The following is a 26,766-nucleotide window of genomic DNA, read 5'->3' on the forward strand; positions in this document are numbered from 1 at the left end:
TCAGGAGGTATTTAGGAAACTAACTCGATCTTCTAGCTGGCACCACACCCGCCCAGAGCTTCCTCCTGGCTCCAGAGAGACATCTTCATCTGCTCCAGACTCAGGAGGGACCACGCTTTTCCCTGCCAAACAACTGGGATGGTGGGCTCATTCTCCAATTTTACTTTTTCCTGCAAGAGCCCCATGCTGGGAACCCCCTGCCTGTACCTCGCCTGCCTGCCCTGCTGCACCAAGGGGCAAGTGCAGCTCATGGGGAGAGGGGAATGGGCAATAAACCTGGTTGGTGGTCCCAGCCCAGACACCTACTTGTACCTTTTATCTTTGGCACTCGCAGGGCAGGAACTGGCCAGTGCTGGGTCCCAGGCAGATCCAAAGCCCTGAGCCACAGGCAGAGGTTTGTACGTCTTCCCACAGTCTCAAAAATCCTGTGGGATAGAAGACAGCCCCTGCACAGTCCAGCTTGTGACCCATCTGCACAGATGTTCTTAACCTGCTGCCTGCACTTCCCACCAGAGCAAGGACCGTAACTGAGCACCAGGGATGGGGGGACCGGGGGACAGGGGGGTGTGGTGTGACCACATCCACTCCGGGCACCCAGCCAGATTTTTAGCAGGTGACCATCCCTGAGGTCAGATGGGGACCATAGGGAGCCAAATTGCTGCAGGTAACACACCTGCAAGGAGGGACCCCATGGGTGCATCAGGGGAGATCCCATGGATGACGGTCTCGGGGGTACAGGGCCTGTGCATCTCAGCAAAGCAAAGGAGACCAGGAGGGTGATGGTGATGGCTATGGGGCTGGAGATGCACCCATCTGAGTGGGGCCAGAAGCATCTCAAAATTTCCCACCAGTCCAGGGCAAATAGGCTGTACCACACTCCTCCCCACAGCACACGAGACACTACCAGAAACCCATGCAGTTGCAAAGTGGTATAAAATACACTTTTTTTTTAGTTCCACATGTGACCTCTAGGCCCCAAGGATTTTTACTAATTACTAAATGTAATTTATCTTGCTCTCTTCTCAGGGCCAAGGCTTTGTGTTGCTGGGCCTGTATTGTTTCCATTACAGCCTGCTGGTGTCCAGAGAAACTTCAAATGAAATATCAGTCACACATTAAGGTCAGGCAGCTCAATTCCATTAACAGGTGGCAAGACTCAGCCTCCCTGTAACGAATGCTGCCCACGCCTCCTAATAATACTGGCAGAGGAACCAGGCAGCACCAGCACAGAGTGATTGGCACCCCACTAACACCAGGGACCACAAAATTGATTTTAGAAGTCCATTCATCTTCTACAAATCATGGCTTAAGTTTTTCTGACCTGTGACAAATCTACACAAGCTTCAGTTGAAAGATAGAGCCAAGAAGAGTAAAAAAAAAAAAAAAAAAAGAAACAGATTTCAGCAGGGTGGTTCTGTCTCAGTTTCCAGCCCTCACCCCCAGCCATGAATTTCTACCCCTCACTTTGTGAGCAATGCAGGTACCCACCCCATCATTTACCCATACCCTCCTGGCATGGCCCCACAGCTGGTGGCCCACTTCACCTGCAGTTTCTCTCCTGGTTCTACAACAAAGTGGTATAGGTACTGTCACTCATGGCCAAAGGAGAATCTACCACTAAAAAACATCAGAAAAGACTTTTCTTACTCCTTAGCACAATTAACCCAAATCTGAGGGTGCAGTCAGCTCATGTCTATACCAGACCAGTACAAGCTGCAACTTCTTATAAAGCCTTAATTTATCAAAGTCCCATTTGGGTATCAAGGTGAGGATGTTCTCCACCACATAACACAACAACATGGAGAAGCAGCTGACTTGGGCTGAAGTTGCTGAAGCAAGATGACAATTTTAGTTGTGTGTGACTACCCAAGGTCTAACTAGGTGTGTGCCCAACACCATAGTTTCAGAGACATTTTGGAAGTTTAATTGGGGTGAGGGAGAACAGAAGGTGGGGAAGGGGATGAAATAGGACTTTAAGGCACTACCACAGTATAAGGAGTCTGGGTTCCAGGCTGCAAGCTGTCACGTCATTATTGCTGAGGCATTTGGGAGTTTTATAATAGCTCTTTTACTCTGTAAAATTTATCCTTCCTAAAGGAAAACATTTATTCCACTCAAGTACAAATAAGAGTTAAATACAGGCAGAACAGTTTAATAGTGTAGTTATGCCTATTAAAGCAACTATAAAACTAACATCAAGGCATTTCACATGAATTCCCTCTCAGTGACTCCAGATCTGATTTACTTCGACAAATCCACTGCTATTGAGAAGTGGCCACAAGTCTCCATGGCCCTGTATCAGCTGTCATTGCAAAAAGTTTCTGTCGGACTCAAAAAGTCAAGATCTATCAGGTACATGGGGAAAGCAAACCTATTGATCAGAGCAGCTAGATAAGGAAGTCATACGGTTAGTGTCAGCAGCCAGGTTTCCCCCCCAGATCATTATTTTCAAGCAGATTTCATAGAGGAGATGGGGCCCTGAGTCACTCTTCCCACTACTGCAGTGGGAAGCCTTGGGAAAATACCCCCCCGGATTAAAACAAAATAATGTTAAAAACCATTCTTAAAAAATATATATATATGACACTAAGAAAGAATTGAGGTTTTTATTTTTCATCCAAAAATCTCAGCTTTATCAGCTTTCTGTTTAATTTCTAAATCTATTTCCTGAAGAAAGCAGAGACATCTGACCAAGTTTTTATGGCTAAATACAATTCTTCAGACATCTCCTGTAACACATTTCCTCAATAGTGACCACAGAAAGGAGGATGAAAACCAGAAATCCATTTTTCCCCATCCACATTTACATTTTCCCAGGAATTTTTACCTACGAAGGAGCAGAATCATCCACATTTTCCTTGTTCCCTGAATTTTATACCCAGTGGCCTGCAAGATGGGCACTGGTGCATTGTACAGATGGAGAAATAAAGGTGGGAGACCAAAAGCACTTACTTACTCAACCTTAGGGAAGGACAGAGGGTATGAGTGAGTATCCATGGAGCTGGGGGTCAGCATGTCACACCCGCTGTCCACCCAGACCCACATGTGCCATTTGGGCAAGCAGGAACATGTCCAGCACTTTGGGGAGAGCCGGTTTCTGCTCCGGGTGTTGGACACAGCCCAGCTGCTTGTCCTTGAACCAGACCCATGGTCGCTTGGGATCTTCCCCATGCAGATGTGGCCATGGAAGTGGATCTCCCTGCCCACAGAAAGTCCCCTTGTTTGGAGGGGACAACCCCGGTGCAGAATGGACAAAAAGTGTCCAATATTGAATTTTATGGCAAGGGAGAGCACATCTGCACACCTGCCCACACCATCTGACTGCCCATCCAGCCCTGGGAGCAGGTGTACCCCCAGGGACTGCTGACCAGAGAGCAGGCACCTCCAAGGTGCTGCCATCTCCATCCTTGACTATATCCCAGATTGGCTGGGCAAGATCCTGAGACACTCAGTGCTTGTGAAGGTAGGCCTGCCCTGAGCAAGAAGCTTGGCTGGAGACCTCCAGAGCTCCCTTCCCAGCTGAATTATTCTGCAACTCTATCAGCCAGTGGAAGATGCTCTTAAAAAAAAAAAATTAAGCATCTTCTGGGGCAGCTGGGTATGCACCTCCACATTACATCTCTGAAAGCACCAACAACATGGAAAAGTCTCCTCTACCCTTGCAAGGGGTGTGCTTGTAAATGCACACACATGCACAGAGCAGTGCAGTGCACAGCACTTCTGCATCACGAGGAGCACAGACTTCACACAGACTGGAATGAAAATAATCCTAGATGTGCATTTTCCATTTATATTGTCAGTTCACAGCATAACTGAACCTTTAGAGAAAGCAGAAAAAGATTACAAGATTTTTTTCACAGCACTAACTGCTGAATCCAGGAGAAGACTTCTGCCCGAGTTGAAATAATACAGCATGAATAACACTAACCCATGTAATGTCCATTGGTCAGTGGTTCTGGCAGATACCAAGTAGAAGAGATAAAAGCAGCAATTATAAAGGTGTATTTCAGATTCATCCCAGCTCTGGGGAAAAAAATAACATCTGTTCAAGCCACAAAATCTGTTGACTCCTCAGAGCTCCCAGTTACAAACAAAAAGGAATTAAAGTTGGGATCTGAACTTTTCAGTGATGTTAATTAAAGGCTGATGCCTCTAGAACACCAGCCAAGCTGCACACTGCTTTTCTAAAATTTTTCTCGTGTTTTTGAGAGACATAGACTATAAAAGCATCTAATCCTGTTCCTCCATTCAGAAGAATTTTGACCAAGCAAATCAAACCGAACCCCATTAGGAGGTGCTGGCTGGCTCAGATGTCCAAAATTTGGCAGATCTGCAAACATCTAGCCTCAAAGAGATGTCTGCAGGCAGTCCTCAAGCCCTGAATACCCTCAGACAGAAAGCTGGATGGGTGAATCTTGATTTCTGACATTTTACAGCGGGATCATTCTTATTTTTTTAGAGAAACAACAAAAGCTGTACGGATGGCAAACTTCCTCCTGGGACCCCTGGGTTCAGGTCATTTACTCTTCTGCTCTAATGGAGTATATGAATTTCTGCTCTTTCTGTTTTGGAGTAGCAGTACAGCAGTGTAAAGCCCCACTAGCATTATCCTGCTTGTAGTTTTAAATGCAGAGATGCCCTGGTATTACAGGGGCAGCTTGGGCAGAGTTGCCACACTCCTGAATTTCCCATTTTCTCAATGACAAGTGGTGGCTCATTCAACCAAAACGCCCAGCCCTTCAGAGCAGCTCAGCTTGCTTGACAAAGGTCTCCTTGTCTCTTAATATTGTGGAAACCAGTCAACAGCCACCCCCAACCCCTGCCCAGCTTGGGTGCGGTGGAGACCCACAGTTCTCCTAACCATTACCAAGCCACACTGACGAGCATCCCCAGCCTGCTGTGTGGGATCTCTCTCTAAGTTGCTGCTTTTCCTTAACTTTCTGGTCCATCACCCACTGCCCTGAGAGCCTCCTGGGCTTCCTGCTGTGTGTTGCCTTCCCTCCTCCACCATCACCCAGCACTTCCACACCAGAGCTCAGCTAAAACCTCTCCCACAGATGCAAATTTGCCAGGAATTTTAAGCCCTGCTCTTTGGAGAGAGCAGGACACCAGAGGTGAAAGCCACCTTTCTCACCATGGAAGGTGGTATGCATGTGGACACACAGAGAAAGCAACTCCTACAGCTTAAGGACTGCACCACAGCCAACCCCAAACCCTAGGAGATGTGGGGAGCAGACCCCTCATGGCAGGCATTGATAAGAACAAAGCACCTTTTCATTGGCTTTTTGGTGTCTGAACCTTGGCAAACACTTTGCATTTTCATGTTACTGTTGCATTCTAGGCTTTTATCCCTTTTTTCTAATTTTTTTTTTTAAATCACAAAGTCTCATTTTATTTGTTGGCTTTTTCAAAGCTCCAGCTCCCTGGTGTGATGCAAAAGTGCATGTGTCACGGCATCACTAGAAATGAACTTGTTCTTTACGCTGAAAAAAAAGAAAAGCAATCAGGAGCTGGGTCTATCCATGGGCTGCAGAGGAGCATTTCAGCTCAGGGGGCAGGGTACCAAGTCTGCACACCCACTCGCTCCATTAAACTTACCTCCAATGGGCTGCTTTCAAAGAGGACTCCCCAAAGTCCTCTGCAGAGGTGGCAGCTCCAAGTGGGGTTAGTTGTTGGGTGCCCTGGTACATCCCTCCTCCCCTGCACCATCCGCCTGCCCAGCCCTGGCTCGCAGGAGGGTCCTAGCACCTCTTTGATGCCCTTCAGCTCTTGCTCTGGCCTGGATGTCACCTCCCCCCAAAGGATGCTGCCAGTGAGTTGGGTTTCTGCAAAGCATGTCCATCCCCCTGTTTCCCATTTAAATTGCAGGGCATTGGGAAGGGGCCCTTGCTGCCTCCCCATTCCCATCATGGGGCCAGAAAGCTGTGACCAGTTGTGCCGGTGCACCAAAAACAGGAGGTGAGGGAGAGGAGAGGCACCAGTGCTCCCTGTTCAATATGATGAAAGAGCAGCAGCACTTTTGCACAGTTATTTTCTGCAAAACATCCATCAAAACCACCCCCCCTCTAAAAGCAATATTTTCTAGAGGTGAAGCCAGATGAGGAATGTGTACCTAGAGCCCACTCAGCACCACATCATGATGCTCCTTTCCCCCAGCCAAATAACCAATGTGACCATGCTTTAAAGCAAGTACTCTGGTTATGAGATAGACTTCCCCATCACTGCGTTCCCAACACCAGTTATTACAGCATCAATCACGGCCACCTCCCGATGCAGCGGCCAGAGGATAGCACTTGTTCTTCAGCCTCCTCATCCCTTCAACCCATACAGAGCTCCCAAGGAGGTCCTCCATCTTCTGGACACACTATCCCATGGACAGCAGTGCCTTACCCTCCCCTCCACCAACACACACCAGACCAGCGTGCTTGAGCATCTCAAGTGTTTCCAGCAGGCTTGAGCCCCAAAGCCAGCACCAGCCCTGAGGAAGACTTTGGTGCCTGGGGAATGAATGCAAGGAAGGAGTAATTCAGAAAACCCCATCACATCCATGGGGGAAAACATGGCAGATATTTAAAAACATGGTGGGAAGAGAGAGAGGTAAAGGTGAAAAAAATCAAGTGAAGGTAATACCAACAGCAGTGCTGGCCAGGAGGACTTCTCATCCAGCATATAACCAGCCTCATAATGCATTTGCTGAAGAGCAGCAAATGTTGTGTCTCTGCAGAGAGCTGAAGGATGGGTCTAAGCCTGGGTCTGCCAGCATCGAGGTCAGCCCAGGCTGAAAGGACTTCCTCTCATTGCTTAGTTTGTAATAGAAAAAGGTCCAATGAGAGATGCTGGGCTGTGGATAAGGAATCCTAGGACAAGGACAGGGGTTCAGCACAGCTGGTCCCACACGGTCTGGATGAATGCATGATCCAGTGTAACATATCCCAGAAACTACTATGAGCTTCAAGGATGTTGTTGAGGTCTGGCCCTTGATTTTGTTAATGGGGCTCAAAATTGCTTGTTACAAGAAGAACAGAGTCACACTGGACACCTAACAAACATACTTCGGCTTCCCTAACAGCACCCCAACTACTCAGGAGGAACTGCTTTCTGTCCAAGGGATGGGGGGGATTTACCTTGCCTCCCTTCCCCTTAGTCCATGTCCTATTTTTCTAAGCTTGTAACTGCCTCCTGGTAATATTTTCCTTCCCCAGGACACCCCTACACCCTATAGAAGAAGCACCTGGATGGCATCATGTGCCATCTGGATCTGGCAATACAGGCCTTTTCTTGCAGATGACCCAGGGTAAGATGATACATCCTTATCTCCAGGGTATTTCTATGGTCTCCTTTTGCAAAACACCCAGGATTTCCACTGGCAAGTTTGTAATCACACATGCCAGACAGATTTTCCTATTCAGATCAAACAAGGCCATGGAGAAGGTAGTATTTGTCCCTACAGGCTGAAGTAACTCAGGTGAATGAGCCCAGTGAGGAGCAAAGCAGTGGTTGCACATCTCATTCCAGACCTCAGCTCTCATTTTCATTTTGGAAACCACCTCCGGTCCTCACAAGCCTGGAAACCCACCCTCATTGCCAATAGAGGTGAGAAGGAAGGAGAGGCAGGGGCTGACATGACCTCCCTTGTTTTGTGAAGGGCCAACTACATTTTGCAACCTCCCACGCTGGGAACACAGCCTTTGCTTCTCCAAGACTCATCTCAGGCATTAAAGCACTTTCTGTTGATTAAACAAATCCGATTCCTGCACACACTAAAGTCACAACATGGTTTCACAGTATAAGAACACAGAGGACTGGGGCAGTCTATTCCTGACCATTGCATGCTTTCCAAGTGAGTACAAAACACTGAATCCATCTCTTGGGTATAAAAAAATTCTAGGTGAAAACATTTCTTTACGAAAAACCCAACTGAAAGATTATGATGAACTGGTTTTATTCCCTACATCCAGTTGATGCTGTTTCATTTTCTGCCATAAAATAGCATTTCACTTCTGGGGTTGTGGCATATTTCATCTCACTTCAAATGAACCATTTAAAAGCCTTCCCCCCCCCCCCCCATTTTGGTAAAAAAAAAAACAAAAACAAAACAAAAAAAACCCACACACACACCCCACAAAAAAAACACCCACACCCCACAAAAAAAAAAAAACCAACCAAAAAAACCAAAAAAAACCCACACACCACAAAAAAAAAAACCACCAAAGGCAATATAAAACTAGGAAAATAAATTTTCAGCCAGTGAACCAGAAAATCATCATCATCATCAAAAGCAGATATCTCCATTTTCACATAGCTCTAGTCCCCAGCAACTCAGGCCAATAGAAGTGCCATCAGCTGAGCTGCTGGTCCACCACCCATCGCTCACCTGTGCATCTCCCTGCTGCCACTGGGACACAACATCCCTCGCTCTGGGACCCAATTCCCATGCAATATTCCTCCACGTTGCAAATGAGTTGCCATTTTTTCCAGCTCACAGCTTCAAGGAGCTACCTCTGAGACAAGAGTCCAGGCACCACTTGTTAATTTAACACAGGAAGGAGTCAGGCAGAGAGCTGAGCAACAGATTAAGGATGGACAATGGGTTTTGCTGCTGCTTTGGTAAGAGCAAGAAGGTATTTCACTCCCTGGGCTGTGAGTCACCCTTCAGCCCTTGCAGATGGGAGGTTGAGGGGCTCCACCTCCCCACATCCCCGCAACCTCTGGCTGCCTCCTGCCCACCCAGATTCACCCATGCCATCATTTCCCACCCAGGCCAGATTCACACACCAGTAATCAAAATGCCAGATGGCGTAGGCCAGTCTGCAGCCCCCGGCCAGGTTTGTTGCTTACCTCCAGACTCTCCCAGAGCTGCACTTGACACACGATACAACCGTTATCTCGGGTTCATATAGATGTTTCCCACTCAGGCCAATGAGAGCTGAGCAAAGCCAGCTCAGTAAGTGCTTTTGGTACATGATGGATAAAATTTTCTCCATTCAGCTTCATGGAGAGCTGCCTGCAGCCCATTGATCTCAGAGGAAGCCCTGCCCAGAGGAGGGAGTTTAGGGCTGCTGACCAGCTTTGCAGGTGGCCAGCGTGGGAGGGGATCCTTTTTTTACAGGGTTGCATGCAACTGAAACATTCACTATTAAAAAAAAGCCTTGTAATCCCAAGCCCACTCATATCATGCTATCTCTGCACAGAAAGCCTCCTCGTTCCTTATCTCAGCCCCCAGAGATTTGTGGGATATCACAAATAACAGCTGGACAAGATAAGGCTTCTTCCAACATGCTGGTTGCTCCTAACATCTATAAAGCCCCATTGTGATGGGCCTGAATGGGCCAGTGCTTGGGGATGCTACATCTCATCCGTTTTCAGTCTGACCCTGCTCTTTTCCAGATGTTTTGAGCAAACATTGTTATTCCCCCCCCCGTTCTCGCACCTTGGATGCCCATCTCCAAACCCTACCAACAAACACCTTCACCTCCCACCAGGAAGAGCAAAGACCAAAGATGTTCAATTTTGGCCAAGCAAAGCTTAATCCACTCCCAGTCTCTTCCAGCTCCTAGCGCTGAGGGAACATCTTAATTTCAATTAGCCACTCGTGCAGTAAAATCCCCCAAGGAGAAGGCGAGCTGTCAGGATCCGACCCTCCAGGGCTTACCACCATGGTAATGCAAAACCAGAAACAACAGCAACAAGATGTTTATAGCCCAGTGATTCATAATACTGCAGTCTGCAGGAAATGTAACACCATTCATTATTAAGAAATGCTCTTGTTTTCTGCTAAATATATAAAATAATCACTCATCCCCTGAGCAGCAGATGCAAATTATACATAGTATTAGCCTCATATGCCAACCGCTATAATTCCGGTGCAGCATGAAGGCATTTCCCAAGGCTCTAGAAGCCCCTTAATCTGCCTTTTGACGTCAAATGACAAATTTATTGCCTGGGATCATTAACAGGATGACTAATGAAAACTGATAAGTGAATTTATAAATGAAATTAAAGATATTAATATTAAAGGTCAGGCTACAAGAAAGAGAAATGTGGATTTAGCAAACCACAACAACAAGTGTGGCAATCTGCACAAGATTTCCAGTTCCTTTCCTGCCAGGCAAATTAGAGACATGGTATTTTCCGCCTGGAGGATGTGGAAACTGCCAGGCTTGATGGACACCTCTCCTGAAGCATTAGCACCCCCATTACCTTCAGATGTTGCCTGAGATTCAAAAAGAAGCTCCTACTCAAATTTGCCAGCAAATGCCACACCAGGGCTGAAAATATGCTGATAGTCTTGCAAAAATAACTGCATCACCAAACCCTCATGCAAAGAAAATACTTTTAGACTGTGGTCAGTTTACTACCAACTACTTTTTTTTTTTATATAAAAAAGTCACAACCTCAAACTAGATTCTCATCTTTCTTACTCATCCCAGTATAAATGCCAAGCAACGCTTTTAAAAGTTGAGGACTTATTTTGGATTTATTCACATATAAACAATCATAGAATACCAGGTTGGAAAGGACCTCAAGGATCATCTGGTCTAACTTTTCTAGGCAAAGTTCAAACCTTTCCAGCTTGGTGTCCGATCCCACATCCAGGCAGCTTCACCACAAACCCACAGCTCACTTCTGACTCCAGCTGCTCCTCACTGAGGTTTGCGGTTCACAGGAGAGTCTATTTAAGTCTCAGCTCCCACCAACTGATGATGATCAGCCCTGAATGGACCAGACAAACATCCTTCACTGCCCCAAGGAGCACAGACAAGTGAGATCCTACCTAATGCTGCAGGGCTACATAGGAACAGGCACTCTCCTCTGCTATCAAAAAAAAAAAAAAGAGGAGAAAGCTTCCTTTTGTCTGCAGATGCCCAGTTTTCAAGCAGATATATCATGGAAACAGGTTGGTTGGGCAAGTACTCATGAGTGGTGCCTCCTCACGCACCCACAGTTTCCAAAAAAAACCTAAGATCCCTTTGGATATATCAGGACCTTGAGCTAGCAGCGTAACTGAAGGAAGAGTCAGATGCCACCAGGAGAATGAGAAAGCCCAGAGACGCAACACGAAGCACCACTGGGGAGGGCACATTTGCTATGGGGATGTTTCCCAATCCCACCATCCACTGAAGGAGCCCAACGTGGGGAGCAGCCGCAGCACAGCAGGTGCCCGAGGGACTGTGTTTCTGAATGTCTTTTAGAGACCCCCCCAAGCCTGGAGAAGACAAGAGCAGGTTTTTGGAGCAGCTCCTAACCCAATCCCGGCTTTGAGTGCCTGGACACCTGGCCTGGCAGGCTGTTCAGTTCCATCAGAGTCCTGCTCAAGGTCCCTTCAAAGAAGTCCCAGAAGGTACCCATGGCTCAGCTTTCTCCTCGTTTAGGGAAACGGCTGCTCTATTGTACCATTTGGGGAAGGAGGTGGAGGAGGGATGCATGGTAACAGCTCCACAGCATCACTTGAGCCCCCCAGGGAAAAACAGCAGTGGCCAGTGGCTCCATCTAAGCTGACGGTCACCCGCACCTTGAGGTGTCACCTCCAGGCAGGGCAGCTGCTGCGAGCAGCCAGGAGCACAGGGATGTGGGGCGAGAGACAGAGACATCCAGGTCCTTCTCCGAGCTACCAAAACCCTCATCTGAACATCTCCCCACAAGCATGTCCTCACTTCGAAGGGTCCCAGCCCACGGGTACCAACCTGCCCCTTATCGCCTCTCCCCATAACCTGCATCTTCACTGCTTCCAGCATCTGCTTTGCTCCTGACCCTGCTGGGCTTATTCACTCAAACCAAAGCGATAATCTTCATTAAAGAGCTACAAATCATACATGTGCAACTCTCCTGCAGGCACATTTTACAGCCTTTAAAGGGAGGGAGAGAAAACGAGTGGTTAAGGACACTTACCAAGAGGGATGCACCATAGCACATGCCAACCAGCCCAACCCAGCTGGGGCTGGGAAATGTAAAGGACCAGCAGGCAGGAAAATGGGTGAGAAAAGGAGACTGCAAAACTGAGCAGAGGAGGAGCAGGAAGGGTTAAGCAAAGGTGGTGGGGAGGCATGGAGCAGACATGGGTTTGCTTTCCCTGTGTCCTGGCTCTGCTGAGCTCTGCCGAGCTCTGCCAAGCTCAGCTCTCCGGCACGGGAGCCCAGTCTCTGAAACAACCAGAATCTGCTGCTCTGGCTGAAAAGTGATTTGTTTGTTTGTTTTTTATTTTACAGGGAGAATTTAGCCACTCTCAAAAGACCTGAGTTTCTCCCTAAGAAGGTTTAGGAGTAAGACAAGACCACGCAAGAATTAAATTAGGGTGTCTCCCATGGGATCCTGTGCGGAGCTGCTCATGGGCACAGCACGGCTTGGGAAACCCCGACTCCTCTGCCAACTGACCCACTCCATCTCCCCAAATTGAACCCAAAAAGGGAGAAAATTATCATTTTCCCCACTGGGTCTTAGCCCCACTCTTGCTGCCCACCTGCAGGTCCCTACTCTGGCCCCACCACAGCCACACATTGCCCTTTCTCCTTCCTAAACCACCGCATTGGCTGAAAAACTTCCCAAGTGTTGTAGCTGACTTCTGAGTTTTGAGCACCAAGTTTGCCATAAGCAGCAATTTGAAGCTTTACTTTATATACTACCCTTTAATCGAAAAGCCTTGTGCTATCACCCAACTCCAGGAACTGCAGGTTTATGTAGAAACACCCAAATACCATGAGATGCCCAAGAGTCACACAACATTTGATGGTGCCATCACACAATTGCAAAACCAACTCGGGTTGTGGAGGTTACGGATATCAAAGATGATCTAGATGTAGGAAAAGACCTTCTGCAAAGTCTCCCCTTGCATTTCTGGCACATTTATGTAACGCTCCCCAAAACAAGTGTTCCCAAGTTAAGGGGGGGGAAGGCTTTTCTCTGCTGACCTGCTGCAGCATGTGTCCCTTTTTGAACACCTCTAGAGATAAGGACCTTTCAGTTTTGACACAAGGCAGCCCCAGCGCATGGTTTGGGTTTAAACCAGCATGTAAACGGGCTGGAGGGGATGCCTGTGCCCTCGCTACCCGGTGTCGTGCCCCGCAGGGCCCCCAAAAGAGCCATCCTCCCTTCTCCGGCCACCCCTGCACCTCCAGCGGTTGCGACCATCATCCATCTGGGCGGTGGAGAGGGATGAGCCGGTCTTGAATGTCACACGTGCTCCCCGTGGCACTTGGAGGGGGTTCTCCTACAGGTTTGGGAGGACGGGGCTCCTGCACCTGCTCCAGCAGTGCTCCTTCCCTTTCAGCTAATGAGGTGCTCCCCAAATTACAAGCAGGGTTTAAAACAACAACAAAAAAAAAGGAAGCTCAGACTTACTCTAGGACAGTCCTTCCAGGAGGTTCATAGAGGAGGACTTGGCGTGAGACCGGCGACTCGGCGAGGCCTGAGGTGGTTATTGGCAGCGTCCTGGTGCCTATGGATCTCGTCCCCTGGTTTTGCACCCCACACTCTGTCCGGGAAGCACCGAGCAATGCCGGACTGTGTCCCCACTGTGTCCCCACCCCCTCGTGTCCCCCGGCCATGGCAGCTCCTGGGTTTTGTGGGAAACACCCTCCAATTCCCCCCCCCAGCTTCGCAGCTGCATTTGCTTTCTCGCTCAGGCACCAACTCACCGGTTCTTAAATAACACATTTCCATGGGGCCGGATCCACACACAGCGAGGTAAATCCAGATCAGCTTTCATTAGGCTTTGCTGATGATAATTCCCAATATGAGCAAAATGTGACCACTATTTGTTTACCTTTTTCTTAAAAAAGATGGAAATTGTGACAACACCCCAAACCCCGTGTGAGAGACAGATCGGTCCAGCTCCCATTTGGCATCATTAAATGCATGCAGATGCATATAAGACCTTTACGCAACCCTTATATAAATGAATCTCAGAGCCTGTTTTGTTCATGTTTGGGATTATTCGTCCCCCTGTTATTGAAAGAAGTTATTTAAAGCAGCCCAGGAATACAGGTTGGCGCTGGAGAGATGTATAGGCTTTATAGAAATCACTGCACATGCCTCCACACCCACAGCAGCACTACCAGCACATGACTCGTCTTGGATTTCCTCAGCCCACGATGCTAAAATCAAAAAAGATTATTTTCTTTGTACCAGGTGGCTTTTCAAGACTCGGAGTGTCAAAGGAATTAAGTCATTAAATTGTGGATGCATTTGATGGATTATGAGCTATGAAAGCCTGGTGGTTACTGACTAATACGGCTGGGAGGTTGAGGGGGGGGGAAATGTTTCCTCTTGTAAGAACATGTTTCTAACAAGACAGGTGAAAATATGATGCGGATGATAAATTGCTTAGTACGAGTTGCCATTAACCCAGAAGCTTTCTGTATTATTAGATTACCAAGGTATCCTCAGTATATTGACCAAACAGCTTTGCTCTGTATTAGCACTAATTTGCAGAAGATGATCTGGGGGGGTTATTACACTCGCTGCAGTGAATCCACCACTCCTAACAACAGGGCAGCTGCCTGCAGGTGTCCATAGCATGAGGTATGTTTCGGAGGGGACTGGGTTTATCCGTGTCGGGGTTTCGGGGTGGGGTAGGGGGGATTCATTTTTTTCCATGCCATAACCTAAATTGCATTGTCTCACATGGGGGTTGAATTAAAAAATAATAAAAAAGGGAAAAAAAAAATCACATTGGAAAATGATCAGCCCCAACAGGCATGCATGTCTCCCTTCATGCAAGTGAGAAGCACAGCCTCCCTCCTTGGGATGCGTACGGGGACATGTGTCACACACTGAGCTCAGCACTGGCCCGGGAAGAGGGTGGAGCGAAAACAAAGGGCCACAGCATACATTACATCCAGGGGGGGAAGCAGGGGGGCAACCCGCTTGTGCGGGGAGGATAGGATGGCCAAACAGTCACCGAGATACATGGAAAAGGAAATATGGAGAAGGAAATAATAAATAGATTTTTTTTTTTGTAAAAAAACAAACTCAGGATAAAGCTAGGAAGGAGGTGGAAAGGCACGGCCTTGAAAAATGATGCGTCTCTTCGAGGGATGCTGGGGTAAGGCAGGGCGGGTTGCTGGAGCCACTTGCTTTTGTTTTGTTTGCTAGCGGCTCCTTGAAATTTTAGCAGCGGGAACCACCAACCTGCTGAATTTGTCTTACTCTCGTTAAAGACAAATAACCAATCCTGTGTCTCCCCACCTTCCATAGAAATGCAATTAAGACAAGATGCTCCCCCCTCCCCACCAACCCCAGCCCCATCTCCTGCTTTTAGGAGCCCTGACTTCCCTGTTTCTGGTGGTATCCAAGCAAAAATTGGGAGGTTTTACAGGACCATTTTGCAGACCTGCAAAAGGAGGTCTGGCACAAGAACAAGGAGAGATGACTGGTATTATTATCGCTTTGCAGCTGCAGCAAAATTGCTTGCTGATCACACTTTGGTTGTCCATTCCTCCCTGCTTCCAATATTTTAAGGTTTCCTATGACTTTCTCCCAACCCCATAGTTTGCTCTTTGACCAAATCGGGTTATTCAGAAGATGGCAGGACTGGAGGCTTCAAGCAGAAAAATGTAGTTACAACATTAGCAGCTGAGACAGTTTTATGAGCCCTGCCTTGCAGGGCTCTAGTGAAAATATTTATTGTGTGCCAGTCACCGCAGGACCGAGGCACGGCAACTTCTCACCTAGCAGGGCACTCGCATATATGTATATGCTTAAATATACAGCTAATAGATTAGAGGGATTTTTTTTTTTTCCCCCCAGGTTCATTTACCTCTTGTTAATAAGAGTTTTTAAAAAAAAAAAAAAAATTCCCCCATCCATCTGGAGGTCATCCCTCTCATTTTGGTATCAGTCTGGTAAGGAATGTGTAATGTTGTAACTAGAATGAAATAAGCAGCAGGCCCTTCATCAAACATCTATCTTCTTATTTTTGATTAATAATGAGGGCTTAGATTTATACGCTTTTTTTTTTTTTTGCTATTCTGCGGTAAAACAGAATTCTGCATCGGCACGACAGTAATATGGACTGTGCTTCTAGGGAGTACATACACACAGGCTAATGCTGAGGGTAGATATGGGATAGGAGAGAAAAAAAAAAAGTGTATTAAAAAGCCCCCATATCTGCACTACGGAGGAAAAAAAAAAAATAATCTACTCACTCAAACCTCACGATGGGGGAAAGCAAGGAAAAAAAATCTAAACAGCAGGATACGACAATAAATGGGAAAACAGCAATAGAAAAAGCACACTAAGTTAATATAGGAAAACTAGTTTCTTTATTGAGAGATCGTATATTAGTATTAGTGGAATCGTGTGTAACAATGTCATCATGCACACAATACAAAAAGGCAAGGCCCACCATGCTATGGAAGGGCAACAGAACAAAAGCAGCATACACTGAGCAGATGTATAGGCTACAGCACATTACATTTCAGCAAGGTATGTCTCTACAGAGAGATTTACATCAGAAACTAGGTAATGTAAAAAAATACAGACCATGCTTTAGTTTTAGTACAAGAAAAAGGTGAAGATACACAACCAAAGGATATTTGATACAGAAAATTACCCACAAAATAAGAACAGGAAGTAATTTAGCACGGCAGAAAAAAAGTGTTATCCCTGTTTAATGGAACACCATTTTGCCAGTCGTCTCTTTTCGCAATCAAATTTGGGGGGTGGGGTGGCGCGTTTGCCACATCAGAGGTGCGCTAATGGGACGGGACACTTGTGGCTGATGGAGACAGTCGTGATGGAGCGTGGGATGGCCGGGCGAGCGACTGGGCGGGCACCCATGGGGGACAGTTGTCGGCTGCGGTGTCACCACCGCCGGCGACGCTGCACCCCTTTGCGGGCGACTCTCGCCAGCACTAGCCAGCAGCTTTTGGGGGGTATTTTAGCCCCTGTTTAACCACAGATCCTACTCTCAAACTCTTTTCCAATTTTATTTTTAGAATTAAGGCCAATTGCGTTTCCCTGTCGGATTTCCCCTCCCCAACTGAATTTTTTTGAGGGGGGTTTGGCCGGAATTTGGGGGCCTTTGGCCTCCCCTAAAGCCCCCCCCAGAAGACTCTGCGCCCAACGACCACAGCAAAATGAATCCACTTAACAGGAATTTACAGTGTAATGTACTCAGCTAAACAGGATGAAGGTACAAAAATGGCTGTTATCGCCTACAGCTAGGCTGAAATGGCCTAGTGGCTACGCTACACGGCGAGACTGGGGGAGGGGGGGAGAAAGGAGAGTGGGTGGGCGGGAAGTTAAATTAAAAAATAAAATAAAACTAAAAAAAAAAAAAAAAAAAAGGAAAATAGATCTACCGAAGAACAGACTGGAGGTGCAGGCGAGAGCTGGGCAAGCGGCGGGCGCCGAGGCGGCCCCGGGGGCGGAGAAACCCCCATAACGGGCACTGCTGGGGGCTAGAGGGGGCGCGGAGCCCTGTGCGCCCACGGAGCGAGGCGGGCTCGCCGCAACCGCCGACCTGAAGGCACGCTGGGAGCGCGGGGATGGAAGCGGGGTGGAGCGGCACCCCTCCTCCTGCCCGGGGGACCCGGAGCCCGGGCCGGGCCGGGCCGGGCCGGGCCGAGCCCGCCCGCCCACCCACCCACACACCCACACCCACCCACCCCCCGCGGAGCGGCCCCGGGACGCGAACCCACGGCGCGGTACCTCTGTTGCGCACGGAGCCGAAGACGGGCAGCACCAGGTAGCCAACATGCACCAAGACCATGCTGCGGCCTGCGTGGCGTGGCGCGATCCCGTCGGCCCCTCCGACGCGGCGGCAAGTAACAGCTGCCCGCTCCGCCGGCACACAAAGGCGACCGCCACCAATGGCAGGGCGCCGACCGCCGGCCAACACGCCCTCCGCCGACACGTCACGCCCACCCGGCTGACGCCCGGGCCAATAGGGGATGACGGGAGGGCGGAAGGCGGGGCGTGCGGCCGCTCGTCCGCGGGCGCGCGCAGGCGTGCATGCAGGCTGCATAGCTGCACGCGTGTGGCCGTGCACGCAGGTGCATGCATGTGCATGCATGTACACACGTGTGCACACGCGCACACAGAGCATGCACACGTGCACACAGGCGTACACAGATGTGTGCATGCACACACAGATACACGTGCGCACGCATGCATGCATGTGCGCACGCATGCATGCGTATGCACACACATGCACAAGCGGACACATGCATGTGCATGCATACACTGCACACATAGACACAGGCACACATACATATGCATAGAGATGCATATGCACACACAGGTGCATATGCACATACATGGGTACTAGCACACGTGCACAAGCACATGCACGCACATAGAATCATAGAATGCTTTGGGATGGAAGGGACCTTTAAAGGTCATCTAGTCCATCCCCCCTGCAATTGGAAGGGACATCTACAACTAGGTCAGGTTGCTCAGAGCCCCATCCAGCCTGGACTTGAATGTTTCCAAGGATGGGGCATCTACCACCTCTCTGGGCAACCTGTTCCAGTGTTTCACCACCCTCATCGTAAAACATTTCTTCCTTATATCTAGTCTGAATCTACCCTCCTTTAGTTTAAAACCATTACCCCTTGTCCTATCACAACAGGCCCTGCTAAAAAGTCTGTCCCCATCTTTCTTATAAGCCCCCTTTAAGTACTGAAAGGCTGCAATAAGGTCTCCCTGGAGCCTTCTCTTCTCCAGGCTGAACAACCCCAGCTCTCTCAGCCTTTCCTCATAGGAGAGGTGTTCCAGCCCTCTGATCATTTTTGTGGCCCTCCTCTGGACCCGCTCCAACAGGTCCATGTCCTTCCTGTGCTGAGGGCTCCAGAGCTGGATGCAGTACTCCAGGTGGGGTCTCACCAGAGCAGAGTAGAGGGGCAGACTCACCTCCCTCGACCTGCTGGCCACACTGCTTTTGATGCAGCCCAGGATACGGTTGGCTTTCTGGGCTGCGAGAGCACATTGCTGGCTCATGTCCAGCTTTTCATCTATCATTACCCCCAGGTCCTTCTCCTCAGGGCTGCTCTCAATCCCTTCATCCCCCAGCCTGTATTGATAATGGGGATTGCCCCGACCCAGGTGCAGGACCTTGCACTTGGCCTTGTTGAACCTCATGAGGTTCACACAGGCCCACTTCTGCAGCCTGTCCAGCACACCAGCATGCATGCACACATGCACATGCACACACCATATACACACAGTCCCATGCACATGTGCAACTACAGAGGCACGCATACATGCACACACACATGCATACATGCAAACAGGTATGCAACTCGCCCACAAAACACACCCCCCCGAGGCCAGCAGTCATCAGGCATCGAACCCTAGGCCACAGCCCTGCTCTCCCCTCCATACGTCCCTCCACACTGACACCCTTGGCTGCAGCACATATGGGAAACACACGTCAAGTCGGGCCCAAAGCAGAGGATCCCACCAGCTGCAGGAGCATGAAGGGGCTCATCCCCGTCCTGTCCCTGTCCCCACAGGTGACACAGTGGCCTATTGTGTTGATGCCCCAGTTACTGACAGAACTTATTTGTTGGGGCATCGCTGACCTAAAATGGCTCTGGCCGAGCCCAGAGGGATGCAGAGAGCTTGTGGAAACCCCATGGGGGCTCAGAGCCACCCTCCTCATAGGGCAAAGAACCCCTGTGGCTTAAAGGAGGACAACCCCCCCCAAAAAAAAACAACCAGAAGCTCATCCCTGTTTATTTAAAACCATTTTAAAGAAGTAAGACCCCCAGTTGCATAGGACAGGTTTCTGTCAGGGCACAGGGTCCCAGGAAGCATTTTACTGTGGTGCAAACCAATTTTTTGGTGCCCTTTCCACCCTGGCCAGGCTGGGGGTTGTTTTTGCTGCCAGCCACTGTCCCATCATGGGAATCCCCCTTAATCCTGGCTTAGCTTTATCCATCCCATGCATCTGGCAGGTTTAAGCACTCAGCAGTGTCCTAACGTATATATGCGATGGATTTATTCGCCTGGATTATTGCATTGGGTTTGTCATTGGGTTTATTTTGTGGGTTTTTTTCCTGATCAGAATTAAAACAGCAGCTTGGCAACCTGGATCTGTTTAACCCTTTCCCTCCTAGCCCCGCAGCCTGAGGGCAGATGCTGGGCCCGGCAGGCAGCTGCCTGCACGCCTTCGCTGCCTTCTTCAGAGCTGTGACGTCCACCCGAAAGGACTCTTTTGGGTAAGGTTTCACACCGCTGCTGCGCTGAGCTCCCCTCAAATGAGAGCAGGAAAAGTCCCAGGTGCCTGCAAAAGCACCCCAGCATCCCCTCCGTAGCCCCCTGAGACCGCTGCTGGCCCCAGGCCAGGGGCTGCACTCCTGCCGTCGGCTCCGGTTGCCTTGGGCAGCTGCTTCCATGGCCCGTGGCCCCTGGCCCCACTACGACAGTTGTCGCGGGTATTTCACGGGGCTCAGCCCTCACTGCTGTTGCTTTTCATCTGTGCACGCTCCTCCCCAGGACACCTGATCCGTCACTGGGACATGACACTTTGCATGTCACGCAGATGCCACAGGTTGACGTTAAAATTAGCCCTTGGCTTCCTCCCACCCGCATGGCTGGTGCCTGTTGGTGTTCCCCAATGCAGCTTTTGGGGTCCCAGCACCCCCAATTTGGGGCATCTTCCCACTTTTGCCCCAAGCTCTCTTTAAAAATTAACACTATGAAATTCTTCTTCAATGTGATGTTCTCCAGTCTCGTGGATATCACACGTGCCACCAGTGTACCTATGGAGTAGATGTTTTGGAGATGATACTGCAGCACAGGCATCGGGGCACCAGGGCTGTCTCACCCCTCAGTCCCACAGGGAAGGTTTCTCCCCTTAGCCAGGCATGCACAGAGGATATTCAAGAAATATAAATGTGATACAGAGCAGTTGAGAAGTCCTGGGGCACGTATGGCACATCAGCCACCATCCTCGGGCAGGTCTGAGGGTGACCATAACTCTCAGTTCATTTCCAGACCTGGCACTCACCCTCTGACCACCTCAAAGCCCCCAGCAATTTTGATGCGATTTTTCACCTTCTCTGCAAAACCGAGCTGGGTGAAATCCTTTGGGAAGTCGGGATGGGATCAACCAGCTCAAAAACTGATGAGTTAGCATCCTTCAAACTTGGGGTTTTTTGGGCCGACCTCTGGCAGGACAGCGGAAAAACCCTTGTGAAGGACTTTTTCTAGCAGTTTTGAAGCCATGGTTTGCTTAAGATGGACATCTCAAACCCCCAGAGGCCATTTTATGGCAGGATGGAGAGCAATGGGATTGACAGCATGAAAAAACCTGATGCCTCACTCGTGGTAGGGATGAAGTATATGGATGGCATGATCTCTTTGCTAGACGATGGTCTGAGCCTTTGATTATTTTCTGATCTTCAGCTACATTTTGGACAACGATTTCCTTGACATCAATGGTGATACAACCACGGCATGGCCATGGCTGGATCTTTGATGGTGCTTCTAGGGCAAGGGTGGTGGGTCTTACAAACCCCATTAAGAAGAACAGGTCTGGGGTTTTGAGGGTCTCAAGTCTTAGATGGGGGGGAGACAAAAAGCTGCTTGAGTGACCAGCACTGAAGGGAAAAGTGAAGGTAGAAAAATTAAAGGCAAAATGAAAAATGGATAGAGAAAGGGTGAAAAGGGAGAAGAAATCTCTCCAGCAAACACCACAGCATTGTACCATGCCTGGGAGCAACAGCAACACAAACACAGGTGGGAAGCCAGAAAGTGGGGGGCTCCTGGTTCATGAAAGGGTTTTATTTGAGATTTATTTACACTGAAGTTTAATCTATGGTTATTTGGCTCCTTTATTTTCTGCCTCACTGTAATTTTCTCTCTTCTGCCTTTTACCCCCTTTCTTTTTTTTCTTTTCTCCAAAAAAACAAGAGAGGTGAGGTAGACAAAATCATTATGCATTCACTTAAAATTAAAATGAAATATTTCAGCATTTCAATTTTATAGTTTTATGAGGAGAAAATAAGAAAACGGGTAAAAACCTCACATCCGAAGAGCAACCATTTGGGAAATGAGAAAGAAAACACCGTGCCCCTATTTTGCCAGAGCAGATTTCAAATATGCAGCCCAGGACTTTCTCCAGAGGAAAGCAGGAGGCAGTTTTTCCTCTTCCCCCGAGAGCAGGGACTTTTGGGAGCTCACAGCTGCTCAATTTATTGCAGCAAAGGGGAGCAGGGGGCTGCGATGCCCCCATTTACGTCTCATCTTTTTGCTAAAATTGAACTATTTTGCTTTGAGGAATTTCATTCTCCATTTGCGCGGGTACAGCAGCCTACAAAATAACGTCATTTTTCTGACACGTGAGTTGTTGCAAAATGGGAACTGGTGATGTTTTGCTGCAACGAGTTCAGAGCAGGATATTGCGGCTGATTAAATGCTTCCTTCGAATTATACTTTTAACCGCACACCCTCAACACTGACCCTGTGCCTCCTTATGGAGCAGGCAGGGATTGAGCTTTAGGATATTTTGCATCACCCTATTTCAAGAAGAATGACTCAAAACTCATCCTTTCTCCTCCATCCTGCCCATATTTTTGGGGAGGAGAGTTTTTGGTGTGTTTTCCTTGGTGGTCCCCCAATGCTCTCCCCATCCTAGCATCCCGCCAGCTCCCTGTGGCAGCAGCTTTGGGATGCAACTGCAGGCGGTGCGAGAGTGGGAGCGAAAGGAAAGCCTTCTCCTGGCAACACGTTCAGCAGCAACCTTGCTGCAAAACCCCGCGTTTTCTGCCACTAATCAAGGACGTTGCAATATTTTATTTGTGAAATCTGCTCCTTGTTCTCAAGGTGGCTTTGCACTAACCAAAAATAAGGCAAGGTCGATGACCCCTATCTGCATTTCCAGATCCCAGGCTGGAAACCTGGAGAAACAACCCTTCTTCAGACCTGTCAGTGATTAATTACCTTGAAATCACAGCTGGGTGATTTAATTTTAGTATTATGTCCAGATGATTTGATTTCTTTTGCGCTTCCTGGGGCCCGTTTCCCCGCCACGGGATAGATGCTGGCTGTACAGGCAGGGTCCGGTCAAGGCGATGGAGTCCAGCATGGTTAAGAAAACCAAAAAATGTGGTGTTTTCATATCCACGAGCCCTTTTGCCTGTTTTGGGGGGCACTTTCCCCCATTCTGGGGGATGCAGCGGAGGATGCGATGGCAGTCCGGAGCCTGTATCCTCCGGCTTTGGTGCCATCTAGTGCCTTCCCACGGGCTGCTTCCAGCCTGTGCTTTCAGAGTTAAAATGTCAGTGGACAAATTGCATTAAAAATCATGAATATTTCTTGCCAAATTACCTCCTTTGCAGACTGGGTGCTGCTGAGACCCCTCGTCTCCACCCACACGCCCCTCCCCCTCAGCCTTTCCGTGGGGCCGGGAGCCAGCCAAGTTGAGCCTGGAGCACCAGGAATTAAGGGGATTCCTCCCTGGGGCACAGGGAAGGGGAGGATGTGGGTGTAAAGCTAGTTTTGAAGCACTTCTGAGAACTTTTCTGAGCATTTTAGAGTTTTGCTATACCCTTGAGCAAGCTGGGAGCACTGGTCCAGAGCAAGACCTCATGTTGGCTATTGAAGGATGGGGGAGCTCAGCATCACCCCTCCGAAAACTTGGCCATAGCATGCAGTGCTGCTGCTTACTGGGGTATAAAGCATTCTAACAACACTTTTTTTGGCAGCAGGGAGCTCAGACCCTCCTGGAAAGCACGTTCCCTGCCTTGTGCCATGCCCAGGTGGGACTGCTTTAAAAATTGCCCCAGTTCTTCCTCTTAACAAGCAGCTGGAGGAAGGAGAAATTGCACAAGGAGCCCCTGGTTCCGCAGCTCCAAGTGGGATGGGGTTTTTAATGGCCTGAGACTATGTTTTAGCAGCATTCCAGCCACAGAAAAGGTCCTCAAATGCTCTCAGGAGGTGTGGAGGACGGTCGGGTGTGCACCAGGGGCTCATCCTTCTTTAGCAATAGAGGAGATGAACTAAACAGCATTTTCAACTCACCAAGTCTTGTCCGAGACACAGTGTGACCTGCCTTTTGAAATTATCCCTCTTTTCATTAGGATTTACTCACTGTGTTTTGTCTTCTGCTCTGGATGTCTTAAACCTCCAGCCTGCTCTTCACCTTCCCACTGTTGACTTCTAATGGTGACCTGCACCCATCTCCCCACCTCTACAGGGGAGAGTGGTCTTCAAACCTAGGACTGAACCCATGGGGGAACACACCATGAACAATGGAAATAAGATGAAAAAAATAGAATCATAGAATGCTTTGGGATGGAAGGGACCTTTAAAGGTCATCTAGTCCAACCTCCCTGCAATGGGCAGGGACATCTTCAACTAGATCAGGTTGCTCAGAGCCCCATCCAGCCTGGCCTTGAATGTTTCCAAGGATGGGGCATCTACCACCTCTCTGAGCAACCTGTTCCAGTGTTTCACCACCCTCACTGTGAAAAATTTTTCCTTATATCTAGTCTGAATCTACCCTCCTTTAGTTTAAAACCATTACCCCTTGTCCTGTTGCAGCAAGCCTTCCTAAAAGGACTATCCCCATCTTTCTTGTAGGCCCCCTTTAAGTACTGAAAGGCTGCAATAAGGTCTCCCTGGAGCCTTCTCTTCTCCAGGCTGAACAACCCCAGCTCTTTCAGCCTTTCCTCATAGAAGAGATGATCCATCCCTCTGATCATTTTTGTGGCCCTCCTCTGGACCCGCTCCAACAGGTCCATGTCCTTCCTGTGCTGAGGGCTCCAGAGCTGGATGCAGTGCTCCAGGTGGGGTCTCACCAGAGCAGAGTAGAGGGGCAGACTCACCTCCCTCGACCTGCTGGCCACACTGCTTTTGATGCAGCCCAGGATACGATTGGCTTTCTGGGCTGCGAGAGCACATTGCTGGCTCATGTCCAGCTTTTCATCTATCATTACCCCCAGGTCCTTCTCCTCAGGGCTGCTCTCAATCCCTTCATCCCCCAGCCTGTATTGATAATGGGGATTGCCCCGACCCAGGTGCAGGACCTTGCACTTGGCCTTGTTGAACCTCATGAGGTTCACACAGGCCCACTTCTCCAGCTTGTCCAGATCCCTCTGGATGGCATCCCGTCCCTCAGGCGTGTCGACTGTACCACTCAGCTTGGTGTCTTCTGCAAACTTGCTGAGGGTGCACTCGATCCCGCTGTCTATGTCACTGATGAAGATATTAAACAGCACTGGCCCCAGTACGGACCCCTGAGGGACACCACTTGTCACTGTTCTCCATCTGGACATTGAGCTGTTGACCACTACTCTCTGGATGCGACCATCCAACCAATTCCTCATCTCTCTCCAATTTAGAGAGGAGGATATTGTGGGGGACCGTGTCAAAGGCCTTACAGAAGTCCAGATAGATGACATCCGTAGCTCTTCCCTCGTCCACTGATGCAGTCACTCCATCATAGAAGGCCACTAGGTTGGTCAGGCAGGACTTGCACTTGGTGAAGCCGTGCTGGCTGTCTCGAATCACCTCCCTGTCCTCCCTGTGCCTTAGCATAGCTTCTAGGAGGATCTGTTCCATGATCTTCCCAGGCACAGAGGTGAGGCTGACAGGTCGGTAGTTCCCAGGGTCCTCCTTTCTACCCTTTTTAAAAATGGGTGCAACATTTCCCTTTTTCCAGTCCCCAGGGACTTCACCTGACTGCCATGACTTTTCAAATATCATGGAGAGTGGCTTGGCAACTACGTCAGCCAGTTCCCTCAGGATGCATCCCATCAGGACCCATAGACTTATGCATGTTCAGGTTCCTCAGGTGGTCGCGAACCTGATCTTCACTTACAGTGGGAGGACCTCTGCCCCCCTGATCCCCCGTCAAATGGCCCATTGACTTGGGAGGTGTGAGGAGAGAGGTTGCCAGTGAAGACTGAGGCAAAAAAGTTGTTGAGTACCTCAGCCTTCTCCTTGTCTGTTGTTACCAGCTTGCCAGTTTTGCTCATCAGAGGGGGTACGCTTTCTTTAACCTTCTTTTTCTGGTTGACATACCTGTAGAAGCCCTTATTATTCTCTGCAGCCCTTGCCAAGTTCAGCTCCATCCACACCTTGGCCTTCCTGATCCCACCCTTACACAACCGGACAGTGTCCCTGTACTCTTCCCAAGATACCAGTCTCTGTTTCCACTGTCTGTGCATTCTCTTCTTGCCTTTTAGTTTGACCCACAGGTCATGAATCAGCCATACTGGCCTCTTCCCTTCCTTGCCCGATTTCCTGCACCTGGGTATCGAGAGCTCTTGTGCTCTATGGAAAGCATCCTTGAAGATCTGCCAGCTCTGTTCTGCTCCCTTGTCCCTGAGGGCAGTTTCCCAGGGGGTCCTATTGACTAACTCCTTGACTCTCCTCTGACTTTACTCTTTGCCTGACCCATATCCCTCAGGACTGCAAACTCCATCAGTGCATGATCACTGCAACCCAGGCTACCTCCAGTCCTGACGCCACCAATGAGCTCACTTGTGTTGGCAACCAACAAGTCCAGTATCACAGCCCCTCTGGTAGGGCTGTCTATTACCTGGCTTAAGAAGTTACCCTCAGTGCTCTCCAGGAGTCTCCTAGATTGCCTACAGCTCGACGTGCTACTTTTCCAGCAGATGTCAGGCTCGTTGAAATCCCCCATCGGGACAAGAGCCTGCCTGTAGCTGGAGTAAGAAGGCTTTGTCAATAGGCTCCCCTTGATCGGGTGGCCTGTAGTAGACACCAACCACAAGGTTCCCTTTGTTGCCTCGGTCTCTAATTCTTATCCATAAGCTTTCAACCTGCTCATGGCTATTCTTCAGGGACAGTTCT

The 26,766-nt window shown here is 49.1% G+C and overlaps 1 protein-coding gene across 1 annotated transcript in view; it reads right to left on the minus strand.

The window, feature by feature from the left end:
- LOC309601658 (E3 ubiquitin-protein ligase ARK2C-like) overlaps nucleotides 1-17,710 on the minus strand; it is a gene marked incomplete at both ends in the record, with an annotated part of 46,598 nt that extends 28,888 nt beyond the window's left edge. Inside the window, one exon of the mRNA XM_082334816.1 lies at nucleotides 17,650-17,710. Within this exon, the coding sequence (XP_082190942.1) occupies nucleotides 17,650-17,710 (61 nt within the window). The remainder of the gene's footprint in view (nucleotides 1-17,649) is intronic.
- Between the last annotated feature and the right edge of the window lie 9,056 nt (nucleotides 17,711-26,766).

Source organism: Platalea leucorodia (genome assembly GCF_965183815.1).
Source record: "Platalea leucorodia genome assembly, chromosome: W".
NCBI lineage: Eukaryota > Metazoa > Chordata > Aves > Pelecaniformes > Threskiornithidae > Platalea > Platalea leucorodia.